We start from the raw sequence: 24,419 nt of genomic DNA, 5'->3' as shown, positions 1-24,419 counted from the left end.
TAACCTTTTTAAAAGATTTTATTTATTTATTGGAGAGAGAGAGAAAGAGGGAGCATGAGGCAGGGGAGGGGCAGAGGGATAGGAAGAAGCAGACCCCCTCTGAGCAGGGAGGTTGACTCAGGGATTAATCCCAGCACCCTGGGATCATGACCTGAGCTGAAGGTAGATGCCCAACCAACTGAGCCACTCAGGCACCCCCTGAGGGTAAGCTTTGATGAATGATATAACTAGCTCTACTTTGAACTCCACGCATCATAGACCCTTCTCCAATGCCCTTTCCCAAAATACCACATTGGACAGTATTAACTATCCAGTACTATTCCATGCCAGAACACAGCAAAAAACTAGTAGGATATGCACATTTCTAAATCCCTTAGCTCCTTCTGGCTCACATCTCAGGAACCTATAGACCATTGTTTTTGTTGTTGTTTTGACCATTTTTTAAAAAAAGATTTTATTTATTTGAGTAGGGAGGAAGAGGAGAGGGAATGGGAGAAGCAGACTCCCAGCTGAGCAGGGAGCCCAATGACTCTGAGATCACGCCCTGAGCCGAAGGCATACGCTTAACTGACTGACCCATCAAGATGCCCCAACCATTATTTTTTATTCAGATTTATTTCCCCTAAACCTCCAGTTCACTTTCTTTCTTTTAAAGTTTGTTTGTTTATTTGCTTGTTTACTTATTCAAGTGATCTCTACACCCAGCATGGGGCTCCAACCTATGACACTGAGATTAAGATGCATATGCTCTCCCAACTGAGCCAGCCAGGTACCCTCCAATTCACTTTAATACCAATGATATCTCCCTTCTCCATGTTATGTCACTCCCTCATAAATTTCCTAGAAGAAATTGGAAAGAGCTGATAAAGTAGATCCCTGATCCAGCTTTTATTGGTGAGCTAAGCTGAGAAAAGGTCAAGATGTGTAGCCTTGGCTACTAGCTGGGCAACACATAAAAAAGAATTTTATCGAGACAGTTACATATTCACAGCTGAAGACAGCATGAGGATGGAAAGAAGTAGGGTTTTGAATGAGACAACCTGAGTTTGGATTCTGGTGCTGCCACTTATTAGCCTTGTGTCCTCAGCCTTACTAGACTCCCAAAGTCTCTAAAATGGAATGATTTCCCATGCCACAAGGCTGTCCTAAGATCTAAATGAGACGCGTACAAAGGGCCTATGCACATGAAAGCCTTGATAAACTTGCCCTCTGGTCTATGGCAGACACTAGTGGTTGCCCACTTGATGTCCAATTCCTCCATGCACCTCCCTCCTTTCTGGTAGCACCCCATTTCCTTCCAATGGCCATAGCACATGCTTAAGGAAAGCCTGTCCCCAGCCCCAGCTGAAGGGCTATTTTCTAGTTGATCTGAGCCAATCACAGAGCAATTTCCCTTGCCAGGATTTAGAAGTGGGTTCAAGAAGCAATTCTTGAGGTAAGTCTGCTTTGATTGGAAGTTGAGTTTTAACTTAAAAGGACACAAGAACCACGTTCCTGCCTGTAGTCATTGTCATGTCTGGATTGATGCTCAGTATGGCTACAGCCAGGCTTTGATGAGAATGAGCTTGAAGACAAAACCAACACAAAAGGAGAGCACAGCAGAAAAAGAAAGGGGGCTTTAAACCCCCTTCACACTGAGCCACTGAATGAGCCAACCTTGGACTTCAGGTAACTGGAGACAATGTCCTTATTGTTGAAGCCTCTAAGTCAGGTTTTGTTATTTGCAGCAGACAGCAGCCTCAATGACACATGGACCTTCTGCCTGAGAGTCTGTGGGAGTTCAGGTGTCTGACCTAGTCCTCAAGTGCTAGTCCATAGTAGGGACCTAACGTTAATTTTGTCTAATATCAGACCTGGGACATACAAGCGTCCTCTCAAGAAAGATACATAAAAAGAGACTTTGGGGACTTCATGACTATCTAGACCAGGAGAAAAACATTCCTGCATTCCTCCTTTGCCGTCTTTAAAGTGCACAAAAGCCCCACCCACTCATATAGTTAACCACTACTGAGCTCCCAGACTATGGAAAGAACAGAAGAAAAATTGAAATGGGAGGTTCTTAAAATGGATCTTTTTTTTTTTTTAAAGATTTTATTTATTTATTTGACAGAGAGAGAGGAGGAAGCAGGCTCCCTGCTGAGCAGAAGCCTGATGTGGGACTCGATCCCAGGACCCTGAGATCATGACCTGAGCCAAAGGCAGCGGCTTAACCCACTGAGCCACCCAGGCGCCCTTAAAATGGATCTTGAGCTTGGGCGCCTGGGAGGCTCAGTGGGTTAAGCATCTGCCTTTAGCTCAGAACATGATCCCAGTGTCTTGGGATGGAGCCCCACGTGGGGCTCCCTGTTCGGTGGGGAGTTGCTTCTCCCTCTCCTTCTGCTCCTCCCTCCAACTTGTGCTCTCTCTCAAATAAATAAATAAATAAAATCCTTTAAAAAATGGATCTTGAGGGGCTCCTGGGTGGCTCAGTGGGTTAAACCTCTGCCTTCGGCTCAGGTCATGATCTCAGGGTCCTGGGATTGAGCCCTACATCAGCTCTTTGCTCAGCAGGGAGCCTGCTTTCCCCTCTCTCTCTGCCTGCCTCTCTGCCTACTTGTGATCTCTGTCTGTCAAAAAAATAAATAAAATCTTTTTTTTAAAAAATGGATCTTGGGACCCCTGGGTGGCTCAGTGGGTTAAAGCCTCTGCCTTCGGCTCGGGTCATGATCCCAGAGTCCTGGGATCGAGCCCCACATCAGGCTCTCTGCTCAGCAGGGAGCCTGCTTCCTCCTCTCTCTGCCTGCCTCTCTGCCTACTTGTGATCTCTCTGTCAAATAAATAAATAAACTCTTTAAAAAAAAATGGATCTTGAGCTCATAGGCCGACAAGTTAAGTGCACAGGAAGATGAGTGGTAGTGAGGAGTTATGACGTCTATCTAGACCATATCTGATGCATAAGAAGGGAGGATGGCAGGATGAGTGTGCACCAGACACTGAGGCAGACACATAAGCAAAGGAAGCAAGAGGCACTTGGGAAGGAGAGCCAGCCTGGCCCGAGGCCTTTGAGGGGAACTGCTCAGGGCAGGGTACCCCAAATGGCATGTGCAGAGGCAGCAGGCAGTGCAAGAGAAAGCTCTGGTCTGAGAAAAAGGTCCGAGGAGGAAGCAAGCTGTGAGGGACAAGGTCCTGCAGGAATGTCACAGGTGGTCCGGAGCAGCAGTGAATGGGGCAACTTCCCATGGTCAGCAAGGCCATCTGGGTGATGGCCGTGGCCCTCTGAGCTGGAGTTAGCACCCTGTGGGAAGAGAGCTGCGCAAATGGAAACTAAAGGCAGCCCAGAGACCCAAAGTGTCCTGGCTTGAGGATCAGGAGTCCTGGGTGCTGGCTGCTGTTTCACCACCCGGGGACTGTCACTTCAACTCTTTAGGCCTCAGTTTCCCTTTCTGCTAAGTGATCATGGCCACATGAGCTTTACAGGCCTCTGAAACCCCATTATTGCAGGGTCCCGACTCCCTGCATACACGGAACACAGCAGATCTGCCCAGGCCAGAGAGGGCAACTGGGCTCCACCTCGAGCACATGTTCCTCGAGTGCCATGTGGAGAAAAACCGCAAAACACTCCAACTTCCACAGAAAAAGACTGCTGGGGAGACTGGGCAGACCCTCCCCCCACCCCACACTCAAAATGCCCAAAAGGTGGGCGTGGCAGGGATCTGCTATCCCTTACTTGTACTGTTTCCTACGGTGGTTGCGGAAATCCGCCAACCCCTCACGGAATGAAGAGATGAAGACTTGTTTCTCCTGGGGTCCTTTCTGCAGCCAGCAGGGCCAGCCTCACCCCAGTCGTAGGCTCCCCTCCCCTGTCCTCCCGCAGGCGGACACCCTGGGGCCCGTCTGCTGCTCGCTCAGATCACCCCTGCTTCCGGCCTCTGTCTCTGCTATGTTCATCGTCTTCGTGTCCTATCTTCCTCCTGGAACTCTGACCCACCCCCCCTTCCCGCAGCCAAGACACAACTAATTAATCACGACAGGCTCTCTCACTGAGAAAGGCGACCTTCCTCTAAAAAATGTGGTCAGTAAACAATTCTGATCATTTCTCTACTTTGCCTTTTATTATTCTTTCCCTGGTGTCCTCCTCTTCCCCCACCCCTCAGCCAGGGCTTGCAGCTCTCAGATGGATGGCCACAGTGCCGCTAACAGACAGGGGGGTTATTTCACAGACTAGGGCACCAGGCTGTGGTACAGCTGGCAGGAAGAGAAGGGTAATTATAGTGCATCTTGGAGCCACCGGCAATGAATTTCTGCATAAAGGACTAGATTTGCCATGTATTATTTACGCCAGCATCAATTTTCCCAGCTGGCTCTATTTACTGTGCAAATTCTCTCCTGTCTGTTTATGGGCAAGGCCATGGTTCAGCACCTCTGGCTACTCTATTCTGTGGAGGGGCCCTACAGGGCACCATGCATAATAAACAAGTAGCTGGGTTCACCAGGGCCACATTCTCCCTTCCTGTTAAATTAGATCCCTGGGACTGCAGCGAGTTCCCAGTCTCACCTAGTCACGGTGATGTACGCAGGTGCGTGAAACCAAATCAGCAAGAGGGATAAAAGGAAGAACCATTCTTTGGAACCTCACTGGGGGAAACTGAAAAACACCCTTCTGGGGGGAAATCAGGTGGCTCTGGGGCTGAGGGAATTTCCTGTTTGTATTTTTAAGGGCAGGACATAGATAAAGAAGGGCTTTGCTTTTGCAAGGTCACTTCTACCCATAACTCAAAGACAACGCTAGGGGAAAGGGATGTCCATCTTACAGATGGAAAAACAGAGACAAAAAAAAAAAAAAGAGAGAGAGAGAGAGAGCAGCAGAGGCTTCTGGGCTCAGTCATTGTATGAGAATGGAACGCGGGCACCATGGAGACACAAAGGGTTCTGTCTGGTCTCTAGCAGGTCTCTTCACAGAGGCAAGAGGCCAGGGTGAACTCAGCTCCCATGGAAACATACATGATAGAAACAAGGAAGAAAACCTGAGACCGGCATGAGTTTCTGGGTCCTTCCAACACAGCGTCCTCTCTTGCCACAGAAAGAGAGGCTAAGGAAACGGAGATGTCTCCTCTGCCCAGCCCGAGAGCTTCACCTACAGTCACAAGTGCTGGGTGACAGTGAACAGCAGCTGCTAGCGTGCACAGAGGTGGGGTGCTTGATGTCCCCGGCTTTTCCCAATCAACAGCACAGTCATATCTGATCTCCCTGGGATGCTGGGCTCTGCTCTGGAGGCCCCCAGGTCCCAATGTCTACCACCTCCTGGAAACCTGTTGGCTGGAAAAAGACAGGAGGGAAGGGTAGGTTTTTGAGTTAAGCAACTGGAGCAGGCAGCCTCTTTGGTTGCTGGTTCTCAGCATCCAAGAATCCCTCTGTGAGACATCTGGGCACACAAACACCCTCAAGGGCCCAGATTCCTGGCTTTCCCCTGCAGCCGGCTCACCAAACGGGGAGATTTGGTCAGACGTGCCCTGCGCCAACTGCCCGATGCTCCTGCTCCTTCCTCAATGTCCAGGAGAATCCGGGTGCTCGGTACAAAGCTCCAGGAGCGTCCAAGGGCAGGTTTGAGATCCCCACTGTCCCTGTCTCGGGTCATGTGGTTGGTTACCTAAGGCAAAAAGCAGCAAAGACTTCCAGATCGATCATGCTGGTATAGAGGTTATCTGTTCCTGCTGCTTCATTCTACAAGTGGGAAAACTGAGGCCCAGCACAGAGAAAGGACTTTCCCCGGGTTCCCTGACAGCGGATCTGGAACTAGAACCCCGGGTCCTCACTAGTGCTCTACTCTTTCTATGAAATTACCACGCATCAGGCTTGACTCCAGCAGAAAGTCATGGGCCATGGGTTTGGGAATAAGCAGCACTGTCTGCACTTCGCTGGAAGGAAGGGAGGGGTGGGCTCGCACCTCCTACACCCCTAACCCAGTGGACAGGCATTTTGAGACTACATCCACCCAGCCCTTGTGGCATCTGTATGTAGAGGGTCGTGGGAGCTTTGAAGGGGAGGTCATAATCTGGTCAGTCAGTTCTCCTCTGCCCAGCATAGCCATAGGTGGGCAACCGGAGCCTCATGGCATCCTCTTGATGACAGTCTCCCCACAGGCCCCCCCAACCGGGGATAGGGGGCTGCAGTTTGTTCATCACTGAATCCCCACTGCCTAAGCTAGGGCCAAAAGCAGGTGATCCTACACAGCCTGAAGTCAGGAGAGGGAGGCCCTGGGACTCAACTTAAGAACTAAAAGAGGGGCACCTGGGTGGCTCAGTGGGTTAAAGCCTCTGCCTTCGGCTCGGGTCATGGTCTCCGGGTCCTGGGATTGAGCCCTGCATTAGGCTCTCTGCTCAGCGGGGAGCCTGCTTCCCCCTCTCTCTCTGCCTTCCTCTCTGCCTACTTGTGATCTCTGTCAAATAAATAAAATCTTCAAAAAAAAAAAACAAAAAAAAGAACACTGCTTGTGGGTGTACAAATTAGTATAACCTTCCTGGAAATTTGGCGATATCATATCTACACACTTAAAAATATATGTATTTGGGGGGTACCTGAGGGGCTCAGGTGGTTAAGCATCTGTTTTCAGCTCAGAATGTGATCTGAGGGTCCTGGGATTGAGTCCCGCATCAGGCTCTCTGCTCAGTGAGGAGTCTGCTTCTCCTTCTTCCTCTGCCCACCCCCACCCCCCGACTCGTGCACTCTCTCTCTCTCGATCTGGTTCTCTTTCTCTCAAATAAATAAATAAAATATTTTTAAAAATTAAATTAGTTAAAAAACTAACTAACTCTGCAATTATACTTTTAGGAGTCTGAGAAAATAATACGAAATGTGCAAAGAAATTTGGGTATCAGGGTGTTCACTGGAGTTTTACTTAAACATTTATATATTTATTTTAGAGAGAGAGCGAGTGTGTGAGCAGGGGTGAGGGGTAGAGGGAGAGGGAGAATCTAAAGCTGACTCCCTGCTGAGCATAGAGCCCAATGTGGGGCTCAATCTCATGACCCCAAGATCATGACCTGAGCCGAAATCAAGAGTCTAATGCATAATCGACTGAGCTGCCAGGCACCCCAGAATTTTACTTAAAATAGAGGAAAACCAGGAGTGCCTGGATACTCAGTTGGTTAAGCATCTGCCTTCAGCTCAGGTCATGATCCCAGGGTCCAGAGATCAAGTCCCACATTAGGCACCCAGTTCAGTGGGGATCCTGCCTCTCCCTCTCCCTCTGCCTGCTGCTCCCCCTGCTTGGGCTCTCTCTCTGTCAAATGAACAAATAAATTCTTTTTTAAAAATTAAAATTAAGAAAATAAAAGAGGAAAACCAGGCTGTAACAAACTACAGGCTCACAATCAGGAAACAGACCATTATGGGACACCAGGGGTTGGCAAACTACTCCCGACACACCAACTGTGGCCCCAAAATTATTTCTGAAAGTCAAGTTTGGCTGGAACATAGCCATGCCCTCTGTTTAGGGACAGTCTGTGGTTGTTCTCACGCAACCTTGGCGGAGCAGAGTAGCTGTGACGGAAACCATATGGCCACAAAGCCTTGACTGTTTACTCTCCGGCCCTTTACAGAAAAGTTTGCTGATCCCTGTAACACAGGTATTAAATAAAATATGTAACTGCTAAAAATGGCATTCTTAAAGCATCTATTTAAAGACAGGGAAATGGAATGAGATGAGTTTGTTTTTTTTTTAAACAAGCTTACAGTTTAATTGGAAAGCTGGTTAAAAGTATATGTATATATGGCAGAAAAAAGGTCCTATGGAGATATATAAAAATATTAATATGTTTTCTGTGGATGTGGAGACTTACTACAAATTTGACTCCTATATTTAACTTTTTTTTTAAAAGATTTTATTTATTTATTTGACAGATAGAGATCACAAGTAGGCTGAGAGGCAGGCAGAGAGAGAGAGAGAGGTGGAAGCAGGCTCCCTGCTGAGCAGAGAGCCCGATGTGGGGCTTGATCCCAGGACCCTGGGATCATGACCGGAGCCGAAGGCAGAGGCTTTAACCCACTGAGCCACCCCAGTGCCCCTATATTTAACTATTTTTTACCCTATGAGAAGCATACAGACTTTTTAAACAGTGTCCAGTAAGCAGAAAAGTTTACCTTAAAAGCAAAAACATTCCTTTCTATGAAGCACTGGAAAAGGCAAAAGTATTGGGACATAAACAGGATTAGTGGTTGTCTGGGGCTTGGGGACCTTTTTGGATGACCAAATATTCTAGATCTTGATTGTGCCTTGTAACAAGATGCATACCTTAGTATCCATTAGCCAAACTTCATATGAGGAAAAAGTCACTGTGTGTGAATTATTCCTCAATAAACCTGTCTTAGAGTAAGAAGAAAACCAAGACTGTCCCTGACCCCTTGGCTATTTATGTCTGATCTCGTCACAGTCTAGGGTTCTAGATGGCCCAGGGAAGTTGGGCTAAGATCCTGTCCTAAAGGACCATATTGGGGGTTAAGCTGGCATTTAAGGAAAGTAAACAGCTGGAACTAGAAATCAAATTCATGTCCCCCCTCCCCTCAGTGAAGCCCAGGGAGCAGAGATAAGACCAGCAAGCTGCCAAGTGCACTTCCTCACCATCACTGCCACGCCAAGGTCCCGGGCCAGGGTCTTCAGCTCTCGAGCCAGCTGCATCATCAAGGCCAAACCTGGAGAAGGAGAAGCAGAGGGCGAGGGCAGCAGGGCACCTGGGATTGGGCTGATCGGGGACTGGATTCCAAAGATGGGAGGCTAGATGACGTCCCGGACCCTGGGCTCTGCCGCACCTCTTACCTTCCCTCTGCTGACCTCCCAGAAGTGGGGAGACCACCGCAGTGACTGAGTCCACAACCACCACCTTCACAGTCGCTGAGGCGCTGCTCACCTGGGGAGGAGCAGATGCCATAAACTAGTTGGCCTCTAGAGAGCGTCCGTTATAGAGCAAGCTTGCTCCTCTATCAGATACGGGCAAGAAATAAGTTCTCCAACCCCAAATAGAACTGTGCAGGCCTCATGGAATTTCAGTAAGGTCTTTTCCTCCTCCGTTTGTAGGTATAATGGATTTTACTGAAGACTTGGTTGGACAGAGGGGGTTTAAATCACAGGATATCGCAGATACACCAAAATAATTAAATTTGAAAAATCCCTAATCCAAGTTCTCTGGCCCCAGTCATGAATTTTCTTTCTTTCTTTTCTTTGTTTAAGGTATTTTTAAAGTAATCTCTACACCCAACATGGGGCTTGAACTCACAGCCTCGAGATCAAGAGTCGCATGCAATACCCATGGAGACAGCCAGGCTCCCAGCCCTGAATTATTTTTTTAAGATTTTTTTTTCCCCGAAAGATTTTATTTATCTATTTACTTACTTAGTTATTTATTAGAGAGAGAGAGTGAGCCCATGCATAGCGGAAGGAGAAAGAGAGAGGGAGAAGGACAAGCAGACTCCATACTGAATGCAGAGCCCAACGCGGGGCCCTGTCCCACAACCCTGAGATCACAACCTGAGCTGAAATCAAGAGTTGGATGTTCAACCAACTGAGTCACTTAGGTGTCCCAAGAATTTTTTTAAAAGCAGGCTCTACACCTAGAGTGGAGCCAAATGCGGGGCTTGAACTCAGAACCCTGAGATCAAGACCTGAGGTGAGATCAAGAGTGGGACATTTGGGGTGCTTGGTAACTCAGTTGTTAAACAGCCGGCTCTTGATTTCAGCTCAGGTCATGATCTCGGGGTCCTGGGATCTAGCCCCACATTGGATTCCCTGCTCAGTGGAGATGCTCTGGGATCCTCTGTCTCTCTCTCTCTCCCCCACTGCTCCCCCCAATTGTTCTCTCTTGCACACTCTCTCTCACAAATAAATAAATCTTAAAACAACAACAACAACAAAAAGGAGTGGGATACTTAACCAACTGAGCCACCCAGGCACCCTCAGTCCTGAATTTGCTTAGCAGCCATCTCTCTCATGGCCAGCCTCCCCCACCATCATCTTGCCAGGCTCCTCCTCTCCCTCTTCTGCTTATTTCCCTAAATTTCCAACTTTCTGTGCTGAAGGGGTTAGTCTTCTCTTTACTTCAGTCTCCTTCTAGATCATGCCTCTAGGGCCTCATCTTCTGCATTTCAAGCAGTTCCAAATACAGATTATATAGACAGCCAGCTGTTAAATCCACCATCTTTTTCTCCACACACGCATAAGCATCGTCCTAGTTTCTTGTACCTAATCTCCCTTACTCTTTTATTACCCAAGTAATTTGCTGTTTCTGTTTCCACAACTTTCTTTTCACTTCATACTGGCCAGATCTTGGATATTCAGCATTATCTGGTCTTTTGCATGTTTTCCTTCATCGTCCAGTTACTGACTCTCAACCATCCGTTCGTCTAGGAGAGGATGGCCGAAAGGAAGAGAAGCTAAAACTGAAATCAGCTTAGCTCTTCCTCAGTCTGGGAGAGCAGGTTAAAATCTCTGGCTAAAATGCGGACAGCTAGCCTTTCACTGCTGGTAACTATGGAGCTATCAGGTCATCCGTGGAGGACAGACCCTAAAGTGGCCCCTTGACCTCCACCTCCAGGTGTTTGAGCCCTTGTGTAATCCCCTCCTCCACCTGCGGGTGAGTCCTGTGGTTGGCTTCTGACTAATACAGTGTCAGAGGTGCTGGACTGTCTTGATGAGTCTATGCATCATGGCAAAGGATATTGCTCCCAAGATTACATTATGTAACATGAAACTACATGTTCCATTTTGCTCTCACTTATTTTTTAATCTAAGTTATTTGAGGGAGAAGGAAAGAGAGTGGGAGCATAAGTGAGGGGAGGAGCAAAGGGAGTGGGAGAAACAGACTCCCCAAGGAGCACAGAGCCCAATGAGGGGCTCGATCCCAGGACCCTGAGATCACGACCTGAGCTGAAGTCAGAGACTTAACCGACTGGGTCACCCACGCACCCCTTGCTCTCATTCTTATGCTGTTTTGGTGAAGCAAGTGGGCATGCTGTGAACTGCCTATGGAAAGGGCCACAGGGCAGAGAACAGTGGGAGCCTGGACAACTGCCAGCAAGACACTGAACCCACTAGAAATGAGTCCTAGTGACAACTCCAGTGAACTGGTATGCGGATTCTTCCCCAGTTGTGTCTTCAAATAAGAGCACAGTCCAGGGCACCAATGTGGCTCAGTCAGTTAAGCATGTCCCTTCAGCTCAGGTCATGATCCTGAGGTCCTAGAATCAAGTCCTGCATTGGGATCCCTGCTTAGCAGGGAGTCTGCTTCTCCCTCTCTCTCTACCCCACCCCTCTGCTCACACTCTTGCTCTCTCTCAAATAAATAAATAAAATATTTTTAAAAATCTTTTAAGAAGGGGCACCTGGGTTCCTCACCCATTGAGCATCTGCCTTTGGCTCAGGTCATAATCCCAGGGTCCTGGGATCGAGCCCCGCCATTGGGCTCCCTGCTTGGCGGGAAGTCTGCTTCTCCCTCTCCCATTTCTGTTCCCTTTCTCGCTGTGGCTCTCTGTCAAATAAATAAATAAAATCTTAAAAAAAAAATTTTTTTTTTTTAAAAGAACATAGCCTGGTTGCCATCTTGATTACAGACTACTGAGATCCTAAGCAGAAGCCCCAGCTAAGCCATGCTCAGACTCATGACCCATGGAAACTATGAGGTAATAAATGTGTTAAGTCATTATGTTTGTGATAACTTGTTATGCAATAATAAAATATATACTATTCTAATGGTCTTCCAGTAAAAAAAAAAAAAACACAAGTCATTTGACCTGGGAGTTGAGAGATTTGGTTCTTATCCTAATTTTGCAGTGACTTTGAGCAACTTACTAAACTTCTCTGGTCCTCATAGAGTTGGATTAGATCAGGGCTACTTGACTTCATGTCTCAACACACATGGGTCATAATAAGCTACTGCTCCTACGGCAAGTTTCTGTTCAACTATTAAGCATTCCAAAGTTTGTAAAAATCATTAGTTTACATACCATCCCAGGTATGCCCATAGAACATGTGACCCTTTGGGGTCAGAGAAAGTTTAACATGAATTGAACTATTCTAAGACATCTTTCTTTTCTTTTCTTTTCTTTTTTTTTTTTTTAATTTTTATTTATTTATTTGACAGACAGAGATCACAAAAGTAGGCAGAGAGGCAGGCAGAGAGAGGGGAAGGGAAGCAGGCTCCCCGCTGAGCAGAGAGCCCGATGCAGGGCTCAATCCCAGGACCCTGAGATCACGACCCGAGCCGAAGGCAGAGGCTCTAACCCACTGAGCCACCTAGGCGCCCCTCCAAGATGTCTTTCTAAATCTAACAGCCTATAAATCAGTGCACCACATCCTGTCTAGGCAACCAGCAGGTATAAGGTGGTACCAACCCAAATGCTACTCTAAGCCCCTCTTCCTTGTTAACAGGATTCTGGATGTGTTCAGGTAGAGGGCAGAAATCTGACATCATAGGGCGCCTGGGTGGCTCAGTGGGTTAAGCCGCTGCCTTCGGCTCAGGTCATGATCTCAGGGTCCTGGGATCGAGTCCCACATCGGGCTCTCTGCTCGGCAGGGGGCCTGCTTCCCTTCCTCTCTCTCTGTGATCTCTTCCCTTCCTCTCTCCTACTGTGATCTCTCTCTGTCAAATAAATAAATAAAATCTTTAAAAAAAAAAAAAAAGAAAAAGAAATCTGACATCATAGAAGGTGGGCCCAACCCCTAGTCTAAGATACACACAAAACTCCGTTTTGGCCAAAAAGACGTAAGGCTAAGTCTACTAGTGGGTTCTGGAGAAAAATTTTTCTTTCCTGATAAAACAGAAGAAGGCAGAAAAAGAGGGCATCTATTACTGCCCCAAATATGGGTGTTGATGTGGGAAGACATGATGCCTACAGCTATAGCAGCCATTTAGCAGTTATGAGGGGGAAGAGCAAGAGAATCAGACATAGCAGCCTAGAGCCCTGAACCCACGGACTTGCCCACTCCAGTTCCGTGGTATCAGGTAATTAAAAGTCCTCAAGGTTCAAGTGCCTGTCACACAGCCTCTCTTACTTGCAGCTGAAAGTAATCCCTGCTGATCCAGGGAGGATGAATGCAGAAATGAATATGACTTGATCCTTGCATCAAGGGTCTTACTGTTCAGTGGGGATGGGCAGGAAAACAGTGAGGCACTCAGGAATGGATTAAGCACACGGGAATCCCACCCTGGCAGTGGCAGGCACAGCTGGAGTCACCAGATGGCACAATCTGCTTTGCCAGTCTGTCCTAGGCCACCTGCCCCTGGCAGATAGCCTCCTGCAAGCTAGGTGAAGCAGGGAGGGGCAGAACAACAGGCTCACCTGCTGGGACACGGTGCCTCGGAAGTCCTGCAGCACAGCCAACATCTGGAAGACGTCAAACGCACGCACCACCTGGATCTTCTGGAGGGCTCCTGCCTAAGGGTGTGGCAAGGTGAAGAAGGGGCTTTGAATAAGAGGAAGCAGGGGCTCAAGCAAAATAAAGAGGAATTTATTTTTATATAAAATTTTTTTAAAGAGATTTTATTTATTTGACAGAGAGAGATGACAAGCAGGCAGAGAGGCAGACAGAGAGAGAGGAGGAAGCAGGCTCCCTGCTGAGCAGAGAGCCCAATACGGGACTCGATCCCAGGACCCTGAGATCATGATCTGAGTCGAAGGCAGTGGCTTAACCCACTGAGCCACCTAGGCACCCCGATAAAGAGGGATTTTAAAGCTGAACAAGAAACCTAGACATAAGGACTCCAATCCAAGCTAGCAAATGGGCTTTGTCTCCTGGGCCGGTTCTCGTGGTGGTGGGGTGGTGGTTGCCTGGGTACCGCACTGTAAAGCCAAGTCAGAGTTCAGGCTCAAGGTATGGCAGGTCTGGTTAGGAATGTCTGCCATGCAAGAAATGGGAAGGAAACACAGATGCTGTGTGCTTGCCAGCCCTGAATTAGGGTGTGCAAGGAGCTGGGTCACTTGGAAGATCGGTGTGGGGACCATCAATGCTGGGATAATGTCCTAACAGGACACTTGAAGAATACAGGAAGAATGAATAGAACAGCATGGTTTCAAAGCCAGAAATGACTGTTCGTCCAAATGCCCAAAATTCAGGCAACATAAGGGATAATGAGGTCTTTCTGTATTGGAACCTTGAAGAAACTCAAACCTCCTGCTCTCACCTGCTCCTCCTCGTCTGGGGTTCTAGCCTGAAGTAGCTGGAGGAGTCGGGAGGCTGTCAGTCCTCCGTTGGAATCAACGTACAGAACATTCTGCTGCAGGCTGTAGGCCACATTTGCAGCCACACGAAGACACACCTGAAGAGATGAGGCATTGGGAGAATGTGAGTCCCCAAAGAGGGCCCAGAATGGGATTTCCCCCCACCAAATCCTGTCCAGATCCCACTGACACGAATGGGCCAAGCTCAAGTTCAAGCCCCACTCCTCACCACCTATCTTCTCTCTGAATCACAAGTACACTGGCAGAAGCTCCCCCAGGGATCCGGAGCCATGCACCCACCTTCCCACCTCCCCCATCCCCACGTCCTCCTGGCTGCTGGCTGCCCACGTACCTGGGTTTTGCCACTACCTGGGCCTCCTACAATCTCAGTCACTTCTCCAGTGTAGAGACCAGCATCAAGCAGTTTGTCCAGGCTGGTGAAAGAGAAGGAACAGAATCAACCCAGCAGACTGGAGGGAACAGAGGGGAATAGGAAGCAAGAAGGAAAAGCAAGATGTTGCTTCCCAAGCCTGGGTTCTGTCCAGAGATGGTCTGAACATCCCTAGGGAAAGAGGGCACAGGGACAAGCTCTGCCTTGGGCCCCTCCTCATGCATTCACTCTCAGCCCGAAGATCACTCTGCTCTCCACAGAGGTCTCTGCCATCCCAGCAAAGGGCCCTCTTTCCATTCTGGATCTTAATCCCTTACGGGTTTCCTTGATAGCATTTCCCATAATTTGTCATTATTTATTTGTTATGATATTTACTTATTAAAGATCTTTACTTATTTGAGAGAGAAAAAGAGATAGCGAGAGATGGAGTTGGGGGGTGGAGTGTGGAGAGAAGCAGACATCCAAAGAGCCGGGAGCCTGGGTGTCCATCCCAGGACCCTGGAATCATGACCCAAGGCAAAGGCAGACACTTAACCTACTGAGCCACCCAGGTGCCCCTGTCATTTTTTAAATTTTGAAATAATTATACATTCATAGGAAGTCGCCAAAAAAAAAAAAAAAAGATTGTACAGGGAGGTCTCATGTACCCTTCCCCTCCCTTTCCTTAATGGTGACCTCTTGTACTGCACAACATCGCAAGCCAACCACAGTGCAATCAACAGAGCTTATCCAGACTTCCCGTGTTCCATGTATGTGTGTATGTGTACGGTTCTAAGCAATCTTTTTCTTTTTTTAAGATTTTATTTATTTATTTGACACAGAGAGATCACAAGTAGGCAGAGAGGCGGGGGAACTGGGGCTCGATCCCAGGACCCTGAGATCATGACCTAAGCCAAAGGCAGAGGCTTAACCAACTGAGCCACGCAGGCACCCCAGTTCTATGCAATCTTATCACACATGTATGTTCATGCAAACAGAGTATTTCCATCACTACATGTCTCCCCTGCCCACCCTGCTATAGCCACACACCCCCATCCCACCCTGAGTCCCTGGCAACCACCCATCTGTTCTCTACCTCTGTCATGATGTTATTTCAAGAATGTTACGTGCATAGAACCACACTGCATGTAGCCGTTGTGGCTGGCTTCTTTCGCTCAGCATCTTGAGATCTGTCCAAGTTGCTGTATCCCTAGCTGTTGTTTTTTATTGCTGAGAAGCAGCCCATGGTACAGACACACCAAGTTTATTTAACCATTCACTCACAGAAGTCAGTTAGGCTGCTTCCAGGTTGGGGCAATTGTGAATCAAATGGCTATGATCATTTGTGTACAGGTTTTTGTGTAAACCTCTTTTTATTTCTCTGGAATAAATGCCTAAGGGGTGCCTGAGTGGCTGAGTGGGTTAAGCCTCTGACTTCGGCTCAGGTCATGGTCTCAGGGTCCTGGGATGGAGCCCTAAATCGGGCTCTCTGCTCAGCAGGGAGCATGCTTCCCTCCCTCTTTCTCTGCCTGCCTCTCTGCCTACTTGTGATCTCTGTCTGTCAAATAAATAAATAAAATCTTAAAAAAAAAAAAAATCTTTTAAATAAATAAATAAATGTCTAAGAATACAACTGCCAGGGGGCACCTGGCTGGCTCAGTCATTGGGGCCTGGGTCTCTCGATCTCAGGGTTGGAAGTTTGAAACCCATGTTGGGTGTAGAGATTACTTAAAAGTAAAATATTTGGGCGCCTGGGTGGCTCAGTGGGTTAAGCCGCTGCCTTCGGCTCAGGTCATGATCTCAGGGTCCTGGGATCGAGTCCCGCATCGGGACTCTCTGCTCAGCAGGGAGCCTGCTTCCTCCTCTCTCTCTGCCTACGTGTGATCTCTCTCTGTCAAATAAATAAGTAAAATCTTTAAAAAAAAAAAAAAGAAAGGAAAATATTTAAGGGGTGTCTGGGTGGCTCAGTCAATTAAGTGTCCAACTCTTGATTTTGGCTCAGGTCATGACCTCATGTTTGTCAGACTGAGCCCAGCATAGGGCTCCACGTTGGGTACGGAATCTGCTTAAGATTCTCTCTCCCTGGGTTCCTGGGTGGCTAGGTCGGTTAAGCATCTGCCTTCAGCTCAGGTCATGATCTTGGGGCCCTGGTATTTAGCCCCACATAGGGCTCCCTGCTCTGTGGGGAGCCTGCTTCTCCCTCTCCCTCTGCCAGTCTCCTGGCTTGTGCTGTCTTTCTCTGTGTCAAATGGATAAATAAAATCTTAAAAACAAACAAACAAAAAAAGATTCTCTTTCCCTGTGCGCCTCTCCCCATCTCTAAAAACTAAAAAAACAAAAAACACAACTGTTGGGTTGTACAGTAAGCACATGTTAATTTTCATTTCTTTTTTTAAAATTTAAATTCAATTAATTAACATGTAATACTTGTCTCAGGGGTACAGGTCTGTGATTCATCAGTTGTATATAATACCCAGTGTTCATTACAACACATACCCTCCTCGATGTCCATCACCCTGTTACTCCATTCCCTTCCCCACCCTCCTCCAGCAACCCTCAGTTCGTTTCCTATGACTAAGAGTCTCTCATGGTTTGTCTCCCTGTCTGGTTTCATCTTGTCTTATTTCTTCCTCTCCTCTCCTATGATCCTCTGCCTGGTTTCTTAAATTCCACATATCAGTGAGATCATATAATTGTCTTTCCCTGATTGACTTATTTCTCTTAGCATAACATCCTCCAGTTCCATTCACATCACTGCAAATGGCAAGATGCCATTTTTTTTGATGGCTGCAGCACATGTTAATTTTATAAGAAACTATGAACTACTTCCCTGAGTGGCTATGCCATGTTACTATCCCACTAGCAATGAATGAGTAATCCAGTTTCTCCACATCCTTACCACCATTTAGTCTTGTCACCATTTTTTGGTGTGTCTGTTCTGGTAGGTATGTAGTAATATATCTCATGCTTTTTTTTTTTTTTAAGATTTTATTTATTTGACAAAGAGACAGATCACAAGTAGGCAGAGAGGCAGGCAGAGAGAGAGGAAGGGAAGCAGGCCACCTGATGAGCAGAGAGCCCGATGCAGGACTAGATCCCATGACCCTGAGACCATGACCTGAGCCAAAGGCAGAGGCTTAACCCACTGAGCCACCCAGGTGCCCCTATCTAATGCTTTTTAAAAAAAAGATTTTATTTATTCACTTTATTTTTGAGATTTTATTTATTTATAAAGATTTTATTTATTTATTTGACAGAGAGAGACATAGAGCAGGAACACAAGCAGGCGGAGTGGGAGAAGAAGCAGCAGGCTTCCCGATGAACAGGGAGCCTGATGCAGGGCTCCATCCCATCATGACCTGAGCAGAAGGACAACACTTAACGACTGAGCCACCTAGGCAACTCACGAGATTTTACTTATTTATCTGACAGAGAGATAGCGAGAGAGGGAACACAAGCAAGGGAAGTGCGAGAGGGATAAGCACGTTCTGCACTGAGCAGGGAGCCTGACGTAGGGCTCAATCCCAGGACCCTGGGATCATGACCTGAGCCGAAGGCAGATGCTTAATCAACTGAGCCACCCAGGTGCCCCTTAAGAATTCTATATTCTAGATGGAAGTCCTTTGTGTCTTGCAAATATTTTCCCCACTCTACAGCTTGTCTTTTTCTCTTTTGCAGAGCAAAAGTTTTAATTCTGAATTCATCCTTAATTTTATTTTTTGATTAAAAATTTTATCTATATTAATGACACTTTGGTGTCAAGTCTAAGAACCCTTCACTTAGCCCTAGTTCTCAAAGATTTTCTTCCTTTTATTCTAAAAGCTTGACAGTTTTAGGGTGCCTGCCTGGCTCAGCTTGAGGAGCATGTAACTTGATCTCAGGGTTGTGAGTTTGAGCCCCACATTAGGTATAAAGATTAAGATCTTTTTTTTTTTCTTTTTAAGATTACTTAAGATCTTAAAAAAAAATTCAGTTGGACGTATTTGTAGGTCTATTGCTAGGTTCTTTATGTGACTCTGCTGATTTATTTCTCTTTCACTTGGCCGATATCATACCTATCTTGATTACTTCTTTATAGTAAGAATGTTTGGCAGACTGAGTCCTCCAACTTTATTCTTTTTCAAAAATGTTTTAGCAATTCAAGGTCATTGGCTTTTTTCCATGTAATTATTAGGATAAACCTAACATTCACCAAAAAAAAAAAAAAAAAAAAAAAAAGTCTGCTGGGACTTTGGTAGGTACTACATTACATTTATAGGGCAATTTGGGGAGAATTGACATCTTTACTATGCTGAGTCTTTCAATCCATGAATACAGTTTGTCTCTCCATTTATTTGGGTCGTCTTTGATTTCTTTCATCAGCAAGTTTTAATTTTCAGCACACAGCTCCTATACCTGCTCTGTTAGATTTAGACCTAAGTACTTCATTTTCTTCAGAGCAACTGTAAATGGTATTATGTTTTAATTTCCATTTCCACAAGTTTGTTTTGAGTATATAGAAACGCAATTGATTTTTATGTGCTGATCTTGTATCCTGCGGCCATGCTGAATTCACTCCGTTCTGGAGGTTGGTGATTATTTTCTATGTGCTTGTTTTTGTCTCTCTACACATTTGGCCCAGAGCACCCAGGGGCAAGGACATTGGCCCAATGCTAGAAACACAGGGGAGACACAATAAATGTTCCTAGAGAAACAAGTGGTAGAACAGTAGTATTTAGTTATTTGGTTCCTATATTGTCGACATTCTGGCCGTGGAAGCCTTCGGGTAAAGACAAGACACAGCCAATTCCAAATCCATGTTCTGTCCTCCAACCATCACAAAAGAAACGGGCCACTAACCACACTGCACTCCCCACCCAAATGTGGGCTGAAGCGGTTTCCCCTAAACCACACCCCATTACCAACAGCTCTGCGTCCTGGCCTCACGCATCCTTTCTCCAGCCCTGCAAACAGCTTCATGGGGTCTAGTACCCTAAACGGTTCTTGAAGACCTCCCAAGACCCTTCTGTGCCAAGCAGCACCTTGGGAATTGATTCCAATTTCGAGGACCCCATGATTCTAAGCACAGGTCGCTGCCAGTCAAATCGTTCCTGTCACCACTCCAGGGCTGTGGCTTCTCCCCTTGGGATCAGACAATCCCTACCTCCAGCACAGCAGGGGTTCTCCTGGTGTGGTTCCCCAGACCAGCAGCAGCAGCACTAGGAACTGGCATGAAATGCAAACTCTCACCCACCTCCCATGCCCCCCACATCAGAAACTGGAGAATGCAGGAGTTTCAACAAGGCCTCTAGGTGGTATGGATGCGTTTCCACATTTGAAAACCACTAGGCTAGACTCGTGATTCTCGATCCTGCCTGCATATTAAAATCAGAAGAGCAGTTTTGAAAAAGAAGCTTGTATTAGCGGTTCCCAAACCTGTGTGCACACTGGAATCATGGGGAACTTCAAACACTACTGATCCCTGTGTCCCATCCCCAGAGAATGTGATTTAATTGGTCTGTAGGAGGCATAACCTTTGAGGATGTTAAAAGATTCCCCAAATGATTCTTTTTTTTTTAAGATTTTATTTTATTTTAAGATTTCATTTATTTATTTGTGGGAGGAGGAGCAGACTTCCCTCAGAGGAGGAAGCCTGACTCAGGACTCAATCCCAGGACCCCAGGATCGTGACCTGAGGTGAAGGCAGATGCTTAACCAAGGCAGTGAGCCACCCAAGTGCCTCTACGATTTTTTTTTTCCTAAGATTTTATTTTTAAGTAATCTCTACATCCAGCATGGGGCTTGAACTCACAGCCCCAAAATCAAGAGTCACACACTCTACTGACTGAGCCAGGCAGACACCCTTCCCCGAGTGATTCCATTGTGTGGACAAGTTTGGGAACCAACGGCCTAGAGCAATAAAGTCAGAATGGGTGGGACCCAGGCATAAATATTTCTTAACCTCCCAGATGATTCTAATGTGTAGCCTGGCCTAACCCACTGGCATTGACTCTCCAAACAAAAATCGACCTCATTCTTGACTGTGAGGACGCTGCAGAAGGAATTCCCAAATCCCCCTCAGCCAGCTTCTCACCTGTATTCCTGTGTCACTTCTCCTACTGCCCAGAGGACCACTATCGATCACCTCTAACTCAGTGGAGAGACAACCCCTCCTGCCCCCCGCCCCACCTGCCTTGTGCAGCAAAACCACACCCGGGTCTTACCACCTGCTTTGAATACAACCGATTTCTGGGACTGATCCTTTGGAATTGGCTTTTAGGGTTTTTTTTTTTGGGGGGGGGGCATTCATTCCAACATAGCCTAAATACTCCCTATTTCCTGAAGGCCTTCCTCTAAAATGAGGGAGATACAGGAGCACCTGGGTTTCTCAACTGGTTGAGCATCTGCCTTTGCCTCATGTCAAGATCCCAGGGTCCCGGGATGGAGCCCTACGTCGGGCTCCTTGCTCAGTGCGGAAGCCTGCTTCTCCCCTTCTCTCCGTCTGCAGCTCTCCCTGCTTGTGCTCACTCTCTCTCTCTGTGTCAAATAAATAAATAAAATCTAAAAGAAAGAAGAAGGAAAGAAGGAAGGAAGGAAGAAGGCAGGCAGGCAGGCAGGCGTTTAAAAAAATAAGTAAATAAAATGAGGGAGATACGGAGATGAACGAGACATAGCTCAAGCCCTCACAGAACCACTTCTCTCCACCTGTCGATACAACTTCCTGCAAGGTACACTTCATGCTCTAGGGTCCCTGTAAAGACTCACAGTGCACACCAGGCTCTGAGATGGCCCACTACAAAAAGCTCGTTTACTTTGAGTGAATGAAGTATTTCTCAAATGTCTATGTAACTCCCTACCTAACTTTCAAAAAAGTTACATCTGTCCAGTGTCCACGGAACACTGAGAGACTGGCTGGAAACCTAGAGCCTCATCTGACTCTTCACACCTACGTCCCACCAGCTAGTAAGGCCTTCCACACCTCTTCTACACCTCTCCTGCATGTTACCTGCCCTGGGTCGGACTCTCAGCCCCCAGCACTGCCATCTCCCCCGCAGGCCTCCCCCGTCCAGTCTGCCCTGCACACCTCTGCCCTGTGCCGACAGCTCCCTGCGCATTCCGGCCTCCTACTAGGAGAGGGGCAACAGGGCAGGCGAGGCAGAGTCGGGAGCATGACAGATATAACCCCAAGCGCCTGGCCTCCCACTTACTAGCCAAGAGAAATTAAGCAAGCACTTAACCTGAGCCTCAGTTTCCTCATCTTACCAATCTCTGAGTCTGACTGTAACTCGCTCATCGGTGGCGGTGGAGGGAAAAAAAATGAAATCATGTGCTGCGAAGCGCGAGCTCAGGGCCAGGTTCTTCGTAGGCGCTCGGAGAGGGCCTGCCTCCCCCACAGAGCTTTCTGGAACCACTCTGATTTCCCTTGCATTGACCCACTGTGGCCGCAATGCTGCCCATTTACCCCTGGACTGCTCCCTAAGTGCTTCCTCTGCCTATGTCAGTTTTCATAAGCTCGCCAAGCCCCCGGGACAGGTCTGCTTCCGGTTTATCAGTCCCTCCTTCTGCTGCCACCACACACGCTTCCACCCCTCTCCTGCTCACCTGCTTTTTTTTTTTTTTTTTTTTTTTAAGATTTTATTTACTTACATGACAGAAAGAGAGATCACAAGTAGGCAGAGAGGCAGGAAGAGAGAGGGGGAAGCAGGCTCCCTGCCAACAAAGAGCCCCATGCGGGGCTTGATCCCAGGACCCTGAGACCATGACCTGAGCCGAAAGCAGAGGCTTAACCCACTGAGCCACCCAGGCGCCCTTCACCTGCTCTTCTTTCTACCCGCTAGACCCCACGCTCATGAAGCTCAGGAACTGTGCCAGACTCGTACACCCATCATGTGCACATATGTGACACCTAGTAGACATAGGGTATGCTTGATGGGGTAAGACCCAGCCCCCCACCCGGGAGAAGCAAGCCCCATGCTGCGTGAACCTTGCCAGGAGAGCGTGTCAGGGGAACAGCAAGGGCCAAACCAATCCAGGGACCTTGCTCGTGGCAGAGTTCCTCATCAACTTCCGCACACACAGGCTGGGAAAGAGGTCAGACTTCCTTGGCGGGAAACTGGCTGTTGTCTTCCAATGCTTTCCCTCTCCCAACAACACAGCAGAATCGAAGTCCTCCCCCATGAAAACTCTCTTGGCCCCTCTTGCTCCCAAGTGTGGGGAATGCACCCAGTTCTGATTGAGTGTCCCAGGGCTGCTCCCCACCGCACTCCTCGCCCCTCCAACCTCTTGGGCTAAACTCAAGTTTGGTTAATAATCACTAACACGCGGGGTCACTGAGGAGATTATATAACTTAATGTCCGTGGCCGGTACCCAGGAGGCACTCGGTGTGTTATCAGTCCTGCCACGTTCTCCTGCCCTGTCCTTAAGTGAAGTGGGAGGCAGGGCCAGACCAGAGTTGTTCTGATCTCTTGAATAATAATGAAATACTGACATCTTGTGTTATAGAATAGTGGTTCTCCATCAAAGCAACTTTGCTTGGGTTCATCTGGCAACACCTGAAGATGTTTTTGGTTGTCACAACATGGGGAGAAGACAGGTACAACTGAAGTCTTAGTCAACACGGGCCAGGGATGTGGTCATAAACCCTATAATGCACAGGACAGACCCCCTTACCCTCACCCCAACCAAGTAATTACAAATCCCAAAATGTTAGAGGAGTGTGAAGTCGAGAAACGCTATTATAGGGTAAGAGAACTCAGAAGTCCTGACCATTGGTCCATGCTGCCCCCACCACTGCTTGAAAACACTGCTCTCTCTAGATTCAGGCATAGGCGGCCACAGTGGAGGCAGTCCTGTCCTCCAGCCTCTCACCTTCCTCTCCAAGTACACATACAAACCTTTGGATGCCAGTGGACAGGATGGCAGTGGAAGTCTTCAGTTCCTCGTACAGATCAGCGCCATTGCAGGGGAAGGCTGAGAATTGGGCCAGCAATACCCTTCTCAGGGCAACCAGGGCCTGCGGAAGGGGCAGGAGCAACTCAGGGTTGGGTCGGGGACGCTTCTCAGCAACGGCCGGCCGGGGGGGGGGGGCATCCCAGGGTCTCATACGCTCCCCCACCTTACTTATCAACCTAGGGGAACCCTTGGCTCCTTTGGCTCGCGGGGGTGAGCATCTGGACTCACCCAGCTTTGGAGCGCGGAGATGGGCAGCTCACCTTGTAAGACAAGGCACATTTCTGGGCTACGTCCTCTAGGTCTGCGGAAACCAGGTCCACCACTGAAAACAAGACCCAAGCGGCTGACTGGTAGGAAGGGAGGCCCGCGCTTTCCACACTTGGGCTTATTGGCTACCTACAGTGGAGTGACGGTTCTACCTCGGGACAGGACGTCCCAGGCGGCCTCGGTAACAGCACAGAGACGCGGGGTCCGGCGAGGCGCCCAGCACCTGGGTAGGGGTTCTGCCCTCCCCGGGGGGCTCGGATGGCCCTCCTCCCGCCTTCCCGCCTCTCCCGAGAAGTGCGGGACAGAGCGCGGAGGGGACGGCCCCTCCCGGGTCAGCCGGTGCGGGACACGCCCCGTCCGCAAGGGGCCCAGCTGGGTGGCGCGCACGCGGTCACCTGTCCTGATCCCGCGGGTCCTCAGTTGCCCGACCGTGTCCTGGGTGAGGCCCGGGCACAGCCCGGCCCTGAGCACGCCCATGTTCCCTGGGGGCCCCCGGGTCGCCGCGTTCGGGGATGCTTGTCCTGGGGGCATCCGCCGGGCTCTCTCCTCACGCCCCGTGACGCCTCTTTCCGGAGGTGCCGCGGGGGGCGGTGAGGAGGGGGCGGCCCCCGCCGATTCTCTGCGCCTCCGCCCCGCCGCGCTTCCGCCTTCCGGGCGCCAAGGACT

The 24,419-nt window shown here is 48.3% G+C and overlaps 1 protein-coding gene across 2 annotated transcripts; it reads right to left on the bottom strand.

Moving 5' to 3' along the window:
* RAD51D (RAD51 paralog D) lies at window positions 1-24,419 on the bottom strand. Of its 2 annotated transcripts, none has more exons than XM_059378640.1 (10): window positions 24,149-24,419; window positions 23,747-23,808; window positions 23,429-23,547; window positions 14,537-14,618; window positions 14,148-14,282; window positions 13,306-13,401; window positions 8,792-8,882; window positions 8,597-8,667; window positions 5,462-5,626; window positions 1-5,295 (listed from the first exon to the last, which is right to left on the bottom strand). In XM_059378640.1, the coding sequence occupies exons 1-10, from the start codon at window positions 24,282-24,284 to the stop codon at window positions 5,212-5,214; spliced, it is 1,041 nt and encodes a 346-aa protein (XP_059234623.1). In that variant the 5' UTR covers window positions 24,285-24,419; the 3' UTR covers window positions 1-5,211. The 2 variants fall into 2 exon arrangements, with proteins under 2 accessions (XP_059234623.1, XP_059234625.1); XM_059378642.1 differs by having other exon boundaries at window positions 23,715-23,808; window positions 24,149-24,234.

The sequence above is a fragment of the Mustela nigripes genome, chromosome 16 (genome assembly GCF_022355385.1).
Source record: "Mustela nigripes isolate SB6536 chromosome 16, MUSNIG.SB6536, whole genome shotgun sequence".
NCBI lineage: Eukaryota > Metazoa > Chordata > Mammalia > Carnivora > Mustelidae > Mustela > Mustela nigripes.
The sequence above is the reverse complement of the archived record's forward strand: the minus strand, read 5'-3'. Positions and strand labels throughout refer to the sequence as shown.

Excerpts from the sequence above, each read along its gene's own strand:
- RAD51D (XM_059378640.1), bottom strand. The coding sequence starts at position 24,284 with ATGCCCCCAGGACAAGCATCCCCGAACGCGGCGACCCGGGGGCCCCCA. Across the intron at positions 8,668-8,791 it reads GGGAGGTCAGCAGAGGGAAG|GTTTGGCCTTGATGATGCAG; the intron begins GTAAGAGGTGCG and ends CTCCTTCTCCAG. Across the intron at positions 5,627-8,596 it reads ACCTTGGCGTGGCAGTGATG|GTAACCAACCACATGACCCG; the intron begins GTGAGGAAGTGC and ends TTTTTGCCTTAG.